This window comes from Crinia signifera, chromosome 7 (assembly GCF_055691185.1).
Source record: "Crinia signifera chromosome 7, ASM5569118v1, whole genome shotgun sequence".
Taxonomy (NCBI): domain Eukaryota; kingdom Metazoa; phylum Chordata; class Amphibia; order Anura; family Myobatrachidae; genus Crinia; species Crinia signifera.
Genome location: NC_139223.1, coordinates 76,764,461 through 76,775,535, shown reverse-complemented (window position 1 = coordinate 76,775,535; position 11,075 = coordinate 76,764,461). Strand labels below are relative to the sequence as shown.

At 47.5% G+C, this 11,075-nt stretch overlaps 1 protein-coding gene across 1 annotated transcript; it reads right to left on the bottom strand.

Moving 5' to 3' along the window:
- Positions 1–4,842: 4,842 nt before the first annotated feature.
- Positions 4,843–7,008, bottom strand: LOC146019487 (uncharacterized). The gene is made up of 2 exons (XM_083152011.1): positions 6,381–7,008; positions 4,843–5,528 (listed from the first exon to the last, which is right to left on the bottom strand). The coding sequence occupies exons 1-2, from the start codon at positions 6,795–6,797 to the stop codon at positions 4,956–4,958; spliced, it is 990 nt and encodes a 329-aa protein (XP_083008137.1). The 5' UTR covers positions 6,798–7,008; the 3' UTR covers positions 4,843–4,955.
- Positions 7,009–11,075: the final 4,067 nt, after the last annotated feature.

The window sequence follows — 11,075 nt, the reverse complement described above, 5'->3', positions numbered from 1 at the left end:
AGACATACCCCAGTGACATATATGCCACATCCCTATTCTACAGAGCATGTTTTTGGCAAAGAAGGTCCCAAGTCCAAGCTCCACAGTGGTTAGGGTATGGACAAGAGCAGCTCCATGACAACATGAAGACTCTCCCTTTGGCTGACAATGCTGTTATTATGTTTTACTTGCACAGATGATTCCTGCCTTTTATAAAACACACCCTTACTGCAGGGTTGCCGACCCTCCCGGAATTTCCGGGAGTCTCCCGAAAATCGGGTCCCCCTCCCGGCCCTCCCGGATTCAGGGGGGACCCCCACTGACCCCCGGATCGCGGCATTAAAATGCCGCAATCCTCGGGTCTCAGAGGAGGGGGCGGAGCTAAAATGGCACAATCGCGTCATTTTAGCCCCGCCCCCTCCATGAATTAGCTGCTTTAACAGCATGGGGCGGGGCTTAGTGATGTCACTCGCAAGCCCCGCCCCCTGAGTGGCTGCTGAATCTCTCCTCTCCGGGCTTCTCCCGGAGAGGAGAATCTTAAAGTCGGCAACCCTGCCTTACTGTATTTCTTTACCTCTTCAGCTTACTAAATGCTATAATGATATCAGGTATCCTGCAGAATCACTAAGAAGATTTTTATTGCTACTTTCCTGTATGATGTACAGTAGTTGGCAAACGACTAAGGTGAAACTCTTCTTTTAATTTACTGATGAATTACTACTGTTTAGAAAGTCACCTTGCCGGTCAGTTTAATGATATGAGCTGTTTAGGAATGCATCTTGATTTATGATTGCTCTACATAGACTTACATGCAGATTTGATAAATCACAATGTTAAAAAGAATTACTTATTTAAAATATGGAGATGTATATCTCATCTCAAGAGCAAACAAGTATTTCCATACAGGAATGTATCCCTTGGCTTATCCTCTATTATAATGTAAGGTGTGCAAATAATGTTTAAAATAAAACTGCAGTATAAACAAAGGTCCATGGTTAGGTGACGATTTAAGGGTAAATATTCTTTGTGAGTATGGATCATGGGAGTATGTATTTATAATGGATGAAAGGCTCCTGTTTCCAGGGGTTCCCAAACCCACAGGCGTAACTACCATAGATACAGGGGGTGCATCTGCTAAGGGGCCCAGAGCTGAAAGGGCCCCTCATTCCATTGTCAAAGTAAAATGTGCTATATATTTTTTCACCATTGGGTTGTCTTTACAAATCTTTGCTATGGGGCTTACAAATATCTAGTTACGACAGTGTTCACACCCCATACCTTGCACCCACCAAGTATACCTCCATCCCTAAAGACTGGTGTTGAAAATTCTCTGGGAAAATGGCACAGGTGCAATTTGTTCAGAGATTTGAAGACGTGCATTATGGAAGTCACCGGAAACATGTCACATGCTACCATACTTGGTAAAGTGCTGGGAAATGGTGCTGATGATTCAATGGAAATGTATCTTATCTCATACCTTTCCCCCCACAAATGTAACAGTGTAATGTGGGCTAGGTGAAATGAGGGAGATTGCTAGACTAATGAGGGAGAGAGGGAGATTGCTGCTATTTCAGGGAGTCTCCTGCAGAATGCAGGAGGGTAGGCAGCTATGATCTACTGTCAATGGATTCTGAATGTTAAGAACAATTTTACTGCATAAATCACAATGTGATTTCAAAGGGAGCAATAGACCTGACTATAAGAGCAGCCTCCATATGAACCAGGCCACACTGCCATTAGGCTGCGGGCTGTGTATCATCATTGTTACTTTTAGCATTTCTCCAAGAAGTGACTAAGAGGATGTGCTGTTACTTATCTTTTCCTGTTTGCTGCTTCCAGCTTTTACTATGGGAAAATACACGACTCAAGTCTCCCTTACAATTATCAAGCGACTCTGAGCAAGACTCAGAGAAGGTTACGTTACTAGGTGAAAATATTTCCTGTGGAATGTTACATTCCGGCCCTACCACGTACACTTTTCTATACTTAATGCATAAAGGGTTAAATGCATTATTTTAATTAGATAATTGTTTGCTTAGTGTGAAAAAAGAGCTTGTCATGTTACTCACATAGAGAAAAGGTCATATAGCGCAAAATTGGTGAGGCACATCTCAAAGGGATATGGTCGTATTGTCGACCCGACTTAGATCGACACTGTTGGGTCGACAGGCAACAAGGTTGACAGGGTTCTAGGTCAACATGGATGAAGGTCGACAGGTGTCTAGGTCGACATGGTTTAGGTCGACAGGTCACGAGGTCGACATGGGTTTTTTCACTGTTTTTTGAGCCGACATGTGCCGCCAGGAGGTATTTTATGCCCTACCATCCACTAGGGCGTGGTGGGAGAATAAAATAGTGTGCCAAGCGCAGTGAGGCACCGTGCCCGAAGCATCATGAGCAAAGCGAGCGATGCAAGGGGCTGCGATTGACTTCCAACTGTTTCCATGTCGACGGTGTCGACATCCGGGTAAAAAAACCTGTAAAAAAACCCACGTCGACCGCACAACCTGTCGACCTAACGCATTTTTCGACCTAAACCCATGTCGACCTTGTCCCATGTCAACCTAGACACCTGTCGACCTTCACCCATGTCGACCTAGAACCCTGTCGACTTTGCTGCCTGTCGACCCAACGGTGTCGACCCAATGACTGTCGACCTAAGTCAGGTCGACAATACGATCCACACCCATCGGAAATACAGCCATGGTCACACATGCACATCTGTTAGTCAGACCTCACAACATTTGGAAGAGCAACTCTGGACCTTCTCATGCGTCTGAAAAGGCACTAAGCGCAGCAGGTGAGAGGGGGGCACCTAACCTCCCCCTTCCCTACGTGACACTGCGGGACATATGTGGGATGGCGGGACAGTGCCTCAAAAGCGGGACTTTTCTGATAAAATCAGGGGTGTTTGGGCAAGATATACTAAACTTGAAAAGTGACAAAATGGAGAGTGACAAATGACCAGTCAATCTGCTCCTAACTGCCACTTGACAGGCAGTGTTTGAAAAATGACAGGTAGGTGCTGATTGGTTGGTGGTTTATCACTCTCGATGTTATAATTTTTGAAGGCTTATGTAGGGTACACACCAGGACGACCACCGTCGTTCACGACCGATAGACGACCATGGAACGATTTCCCTTGGACTTCCCGGGAGCTCCCAGGCAGTCCCCAGCAAACGATTAGCAAAAATTGTGGGTTTTTTTGCGGAACGATCTAGATCCGATCCCGATGTGCCCGCGATGGTCGTTAAGACGGTCGGATCGCTGGTTTTTGTTTTTTTTGCAAGAACACATGCGACCGTCGTCAGATGGGCCTTTGAAATTGTAATGAAGGGGCTGGACTAGCAGAGGGGGAGGACTAGCAGAGGGGGATAGGAATAGCAGCAGCCATTTTAAACCAGTGTATTTCTGCTTTGTTACTAGTGAGGCTTGGTTTATACCTGCTGGACATAGCTATTTACACATTACTTTGTTTTGCCTGCCATTACAAAGTGTCTTTTAGCCCTGCACTATGGAGAATGCAGTGATGGGTAGTCACCAGCAACAGTACCTGCTCTATTATGCAGTTTTGAAGCTCAGGCGTCAGAGAGCCCAGCGCAGGAGAGAAAGATCATGCTGGACAAAGCAGTGGCTACTTCAGCGTCAGACTCGTTCGCACATGCCACTGCTCAGGGACATCAGGGAGAATAACCCAGACGATTTTCGTAACTTCTTGAGGATGGATGATGCCACATTCCAGGAATTGCTGCGTCTGGTGACTCCCCACATCGAGAAGCAGGATACCAAGTATCGCATGGCTATCCCTGCTGAGGAACGGCTGGTGGTGACCCTGAGGTTTCTGGCGACAGGACGGTCTCTTGCTGACCTAAAGTTTGGATCCCTCATCTCCCCGCAAGCTTTGGGCCTCATCATCCCGGAGACCTGCAAAGCCATTGTGAAGGTGCTGCAGTACCAGTATTGCAAGGTAAGGATGAAATATACACTGTACACTTTATTGTGCAAACAAAATATTTTTATTTATAATTTAGGCCTAGGACAGAAACAGGTTTTTTAGGCCTTTCATGGTTAAAACATGTAAAATAGTAAATAGATTGTGTCAACACAAATATATTATAATACCATATATAAAAGATATTGTACAAAAACACACACTATATATAAAGATTTAAGTATGTATGACCCAGTTTAAACTTTCCCAATAAGTACGGGCTACTGTGTGGCAGAGGATGTCTGCCGCAGATAAGTAAAGGCTGCGGCCCACATGGCGCATGGCGCAGATGCAATGGTCCCGGCCCCATTGATGTGCGCCATACGCCATGTGAGCAGTGGCCATCACATACCTGCAGCTGAGACCATGTCTGCCGCACAGTACCCCATACTATTGGCAAAGAAAAAAGGGCAATAAATGGAGTTTGCTATCCAGATTGAGGAGAATCCTGTTCTCCCTCTGGTAATGCAGGTACAGGTAGCAGCATATAAATAAACAAAAATACACACTGTGGCCCTTGTGTGGCAGAGGATGTCTGCTGCAGATATGTAAAGGCTGCGGCCCACATGGCGCATGGCGCAGATGCAATGGTCCCGGCCCCATTGATGTGCGCCATACGCCATGTGAGCAGTGGCCATCACATACCTGCAGCTGAGACCATGTCTGCCGCACAGTACCCCATACTATTGGCAAAGAAAAAAGGGCAATAAATGGAGTTTGCTATCCAGATTGAGGAGAATCCTGTTCTCCCTCTGGTAATGCAGGTACAGGTAGCAGCATATAAATAAACAAAAATACACACTGTGGCCCTTGTGTGGCAGAGGATGTCTGCTGCAGATATGTAAAGGCTGCGGCCCACATGGCGCATGGCGCAGATGCAATGGTCCCGGCCCCATTGATGTGCGCCATACGCCATGTGAGCAGTGGCCATCACATACCTGCAGCTGAGACCATGTCGATGGTAAATGATAAAGTAGCCTATTTTTTAAGACAGATCCTCAAAAACAGGACACTCTGGATCTTCTATCAGTAAAGAACTGTAGAATTGACGGTACTGGGGGGGTTGAGAAGGCTGTGTAGGTGTTGACTGGGTATGTGTTGGAATTGTGCTCGACTGGCCTGCTACGGTGGCAGGCGGAGTAGGCACTGGTGATTCTAATGACAGTGGTGTGTCTGGTGCACTACCAATGCCAACTATTTTAGTGCCACTGTTGAGATACCCTAAACTGCCATTATACACCAACTCCATGCATAACTTTTCAAAAGTAAGTTGCTGGTTAGGAGCCATGTTGCGAACACACTCTGCCACATAAGTGAAGTAGTTGTCATGTTTGTCCGGGTTTCTTTGCAGGACTTGATGTGCCCGCATCATAAATTCTTCATGTGCCGCTGCTTCTCCTTTTTTTCCTTTGCCACGCATTTTTTTGGCACGGGGGAGTGGTGGAGTGGGTTCCAGGGTGGGTGGCGGAGTGCGTGCCGGAGTAGGAACTTCGTTCGATGTGCATGCATTCTCAGATAGGACAGATAGGTCTGGGGTTGCAGGTGGGTAGTCACCAAGCTGTAAAAAAATTGAACATGTTTACTAATCAATTCTATTTACTTCTAATTTCAGTTCCCTACCAGCGTGAATGAATGGAAAGTCATCGCAGAGGAGTTTGAACAGCGATGGAACTTCCCAAATTGCGGTGGAGCCATTGATGGCAAACATGTCCGCATAGCCCAGCCTATCAATAGTGGTTCCTACTATTTTAATTACAAGGGCTATTTTAGCATTGTACTAATGGCTGTTGTTAATGCGAACTATGAGTTTATCTTCCTGGATGTAGGAAGGAATGGCCGTGCATCGGATGGTGGCACTTTCAAGGACACAAAGTTCTACGAAAGGCTCATAGCGAACACCCTTCACTTGCCGTCTGTCCAGGAAACTAAACAGGGGCTTAACTTTGTTTTTGTGGCTGACGAGGCTTTTGGCCTGCACGAGCATGTCATGAAGCCATATGCGCAAAGGGGGTTGAACCATGACAAAAGGATCTTTAACTACAGGCTATCCAGGGCACGGCGTGTTGTGGAAAATGCTTTTGGCATCCTGGCAAGCCGGTTTCGCATTTTCCACACTGCCATTAACCTGAGGGTGGACAAAATTGACTGGGTTGTCACGGCGTGCTGTGTCCTGCACAATTTGCTCCGCAGAAAAGCCACACAGCAAAGGGCTACAGGCACAGCACTCCAAGAAGACCAAGAACTGCCAGAGGAGGTAGTGCAGATATCCTCCTTGCAAACCCCAACACAACACTACACAGGGAGTGCACGAGCCAAACAGGTGAGGGAACAGTACATGGCCTACTTTAATGGGGAGGGCGCTGTGGATTGGCAGGAGGAATCAATTAGATAGCCAAAAAAATAGACTCACCGATGCAGACTGCGAATTCTCCTCCTCCTCCTGCGCCGTGACTTCTTGGTTTTCATGTTCTACCATAAGGACTACTCCTGTCCTCATCGACTCCTGGCTGAGGGTGAATGTCAACCGGTCATAGTACCAGAGCGATGTTTGATACATCTCGTCGACTCCAGCACCAGACTTCTTTGCAGCCTCCACCTTCTTGTGTTCCTTTAAGAACACCGTGCGCAGATTCTGGATGCGTTTCCTCACCCATTCAACATTGGCCTCTGGGTGAAATGGAAGACTGTAGCGTGCCAAGTCCTCCAAGGCTTGGTTTCTTTTCATTTTGTTTGAATACTCCTTGGATTTTGTTCGCCACAGGCATTCGTGTGAACGATATTTTTCAATAAACCCTTCAAGAAACTCTTGTTCCTTTGCGTTGGACATTGGGACTGTAAAAAGATAAAACCATTTTAGTTGTTATAGTTATACCCATGTTTTGTTTCATATTTAAATTTTTATAGTTATAGTTACCAGTTTACCTAGTTCTTATGTTTTAAGTATTTAAAATGTTAATAAACTTTTATGAAAACCACTATACATTTTATTGTGCAGATTGCTATTCACACACACAGGTGAATGGGGCCTAGCAGAGAGGAGTGCATGGAATACTGCAATGGTGGACAATGGTTTATGTATATATATCTATATATACACAAACACACACACACACAGGTGAATGGGGCCTAGCAGAGAGGAGTGCATGGAATACTGCAATGGTGGACAATGGTTTATGTATATATATCTATATATACACAAACACACACACACACAGGTGAATGGGGCCTAGCAGAGAGGAGTGCATGGAATACTGCAATGGTGGACAATGGTTTATGTATATATATCTATATATACACAAACACACACACACACAGGTGAATGGGGCCTAGCAGAGAGGAGTGCATGGAATACTGCAATGGTGGACAATGGTTTATGTATATATATCTATATATACACAAACACACACACACACAGGTGAATGGGGCCTAGCAGAGAGGAGTGCATGGAATACTGCAATGGTGGACAATGGTTTATGTATATATATCTATATATACACAAACACACACACACACAGGTGAATGGGGCCTAGCAGAGAGGAGTGCTTGGAATACTGCAATGGTGGACATTGGTTATATGTATACACACACACATGGGGCCCACCCAAAAAAAACAGTGACATGGTCGGGTGCACGGTTGCCAAACCAGTGCTTTATACACACTATATACATTGGTGGCATCAGTGGGCATGCATAGAAGAGCATTGGGAGTGCAAACATACCAGGTTGTTGTTCTGGGAGATGAGACAAGAAGGAGAGTCCAACTGCTGCGCCAGCGCTGTTTGCTATGTGGAAAAACATGGCGCCGGGGGAGTGTTTAGGAAATGCCACTCAAATAGGCTGGATCAAACGACGGACGCACCGACGGACGGACGACGGAGGCGGCAAAAAACACTCACGATCTGCATACGATTGACGGTCGGTCGGCCTGGGATTGACGGATCCTACCTGCAGCACGTAGGACCAAAGATGCGACCAAACGAGCGGCGTGAACGCGCATTGGATCGGAATCGGATCAAATAAATGTCAAAAACACACGATAGTACATACAATCTGCATACAACCGGTCGGAATTGGATCTAAATTGACAGAATCGGGCCCTAGTCGTCCTGGTGTGTACCCAGCATTAGAACATCTCGTCCTTTATGAGGTATGATTTGTGGCAATGTGTAAATGTTTATAGGGTAAGAGCAGCAGCTTGAACAGTGTGCAAGAATAAGTTGGCTCCACAAAGCACTGTGAGCCAGCATCTTTCTGACACTGCAAAACTGAGATTTAATTTTGCTAAGAAAGATTATTGAAATTAGATAAATGGCAGAAAGGTACTGTATCCCCTGCCAGCAGGCCCGGTGACAGGGAAGTACTAAGGGGACATATACTTAGGGTTGCCACCTCTCCAGGATTTCCTGGATTCTCCCTGAAATGGTGGAAACCCTCCAGGATGTTTTGGCAGTCTCCCGGATTCTGGGATTTTCCCGGAATCCGGGTGACTTTGAAAGCCTCCACAGCCTCCCAGTTGAGTATGCACACTGTCAGTGGCATAGGCAGTGGCGTAATTATCATGCAGCAACCCCAGTGGTGGCTTGGAGGAGCCAGCACCGACGGGGGTCAGCGGGGCGCTCTCCCTGACTTGCCTTCTCTGCTGCTGTGCAGGATAAGAGAGGGCACTGGGGTCACGGAGCTGCACTGATTTATTTCTTCTGTCTCCAAGTCCCATCCTCTCAGGTCTGCTAGAGCTCACTCAGGGCGAGATGTATTAAAATGAAAATGTGGTAAAACCCCGGTTTTACCGCATTTTCATATTTACTAAAACCCCGCCGCACCGATATCGCCGGCCAGGGTATAGCCACCTTTGTCTGGCTATACCCGATAGAAGCCTATGGGCTTCTTTTCACCTCCGCCGTAACCCTGCCACCTCGCCAACCCTCCTCTCCCCCTCCCTTGGGCTTACCTTCCTGAAAGGTCCTCCTGGACCCTGGAAGGTAAACCCCTCCTCCCCCTAGCAACGCAGCCGGACGTCCTTCCGGCTGCAGGGGGAGGAGCAAGCGCCGGGACAGCCTGCTTAGCTGTCCCCGGCGTGAGGGGAGAAGCAGACGGCAGGGAGGTGACGGAGACCCCCCGCACACCACAGTACAGGTATCACGGGGGGTCACCGCACCGTGATGCCAGCCACATACGTTAGTACATATGCGCTGGCATCACGGCGGGCAGCCACATACGTTAGTACATATGCGTTGGCAATGTATTTGAATACATCCCGCCCACACACACAGAGGAGAGATAAGATGGCTGCTACTGTGTATCAATCCCAGGGGACCTCTGCCGTCTGTACTGTCAGCTGAGGAAATGGTGAGGCCAGTGTGGAGGGGGGGATTTGTGTGTGTGGACGGTCAGTGTTTGGGGCAGATATGCATGTTAGAGAAGTGAGGGGTTTGGGAGGTTGCTGTCAGGGCGAGGGGAGGATATATGAGGTATCTCTGTGTAGGAGTTGTCAGTAGGGGGATTGTGTTATTAAATGTAACAATAGGGACTTCAATACATGTCTGTATTAGAGGTCACGCCCACTTCTCTGAAAAGGTCATGCCCGTTTTACAAAGCCACGTCCACTTTTCCGGACCCGCACATGAAGGTGTGGGGGGGGGGGGGAATCTCCAGGAATCGAAGATGCCTGAGGTGGCAACGCGGTAAGAAGCTGGCCGAACGGACCGCACATGTATTTTTCACGGAATACGCCTCCTCCATCTCAGGGAACCTCCCCCATCATTCGATGGTCGCAGACCATCGAATGCAGGACCGAGTGGTCCACCAGCTCCCGCAACCTCAGACCACACGGACATTTTTCCGTGCAAAAACAGGGATCTGGGCGGGCAGCTGACATCCGGCGATGTCATATGTCCACCCCCTACACGTGCGTCACGGCCGCATTACCACACGTACGCCCAGCGTTTGCATGGGAACGCCCATGAAACGCGGGGCGTATGCATATGGTAATGAGCCCAAATAGCCCTTCACGCCCATCTCCACCCCCTGTTCGGAGTGTTCACATTTCATGCGGGATTTGGCCGTACGCCCCGCTCGCACATGCGCAGAGACGCCTCTGCACATGCGCAGATACAAAACATCGGCGGCATGAACGCACGCGGATATTACCGCACCAACCAGAATAAGGGCCTAAATTTGGCTATGTTCACTCATATTGTGACAGTCTAGTTTGTGGGTAGAATCGTTAACTTTTTTCACTATAAACGGACTTTTCAACACAAAGGGCGGTATTCAATGAGAATACCTGCGAGGTGCAGCAAATCCTTTTTAGGATTCGCTGCACATTCGCCACGTTCCGGAGCCGGCGGGCTCCGGTATTCAACGTGTCAGGGGCTCGCTGCCCCTGACTGGCGAATATGAGCTCCTGCGGCGATTGCCGCAGGGAGCCTGAGGACGGTGCCAGGCAGAGAGATGGAAGTCTCTCTGCCTAGCCCAGAACTTTGTGGGGGGTAGGTGGGCTCCCCGGGTGCCAGGCAGCACAGGCTGCCCCCCGGGGGTGCCAGCAGGTTAGCGTATATTCACTACACACGATCGTAACGATCGGGTGCAGTGAATATATGAATATGTAATGAGCGGCTCGGCTCCGGTGCCCCCTGCTGGCTGCTGTGTAAAAAAATATATATATATATTTTTTAAATTAAATATATATTCATGTGCTTACAGCACATGAATAAAAATAGCATGCCCCTCCTCAGAATAAAATTCCTGATTTTTTGACACCAAATGTAAAAAACAAAACACTTTATTTTAAAAGTTCACATTCCACTTCACCATAAAAAGATAGCAATTGCTACTCGGTGAATCATGATGAAAAAAACCTTGAAATGTATTCGCCATGTGGTCATTGAATAGGGTGATTCACCGTTTTAGTCAGAAATTCGCCAAACAGCACAAATTCGCCATAAAAACATGGCGAATCAGGCTCATTGAATACCGCCCAAAGTATATTAGCCAGCATGTAGACACCATATTGCCAAGTGAAGCAGTTAAGGCCTCATAAACAATAAGACAATAAGCAATGTTACCTCACATTCAACGACCACCCAGCATTCTCCGAGATTACCAG

Bases quoted from the DNA above. Each gene is read 5' to 3' on its own strand.
- LOC146019487 (XM_083152011.1), bottom strand. From the start codon at position 6,797: ATGTCCAACGCAAAGGAACAAGAGTTTCTTGAAGGGTTTATTGAAAAA. The intron at 5,529-6,380 runs GTGAGTCTATTT...ATTTTTTTACAG, and splicing joins AGAATTCGCAGTCTGCATCG to CTTGGTGACTACCCACCTGC.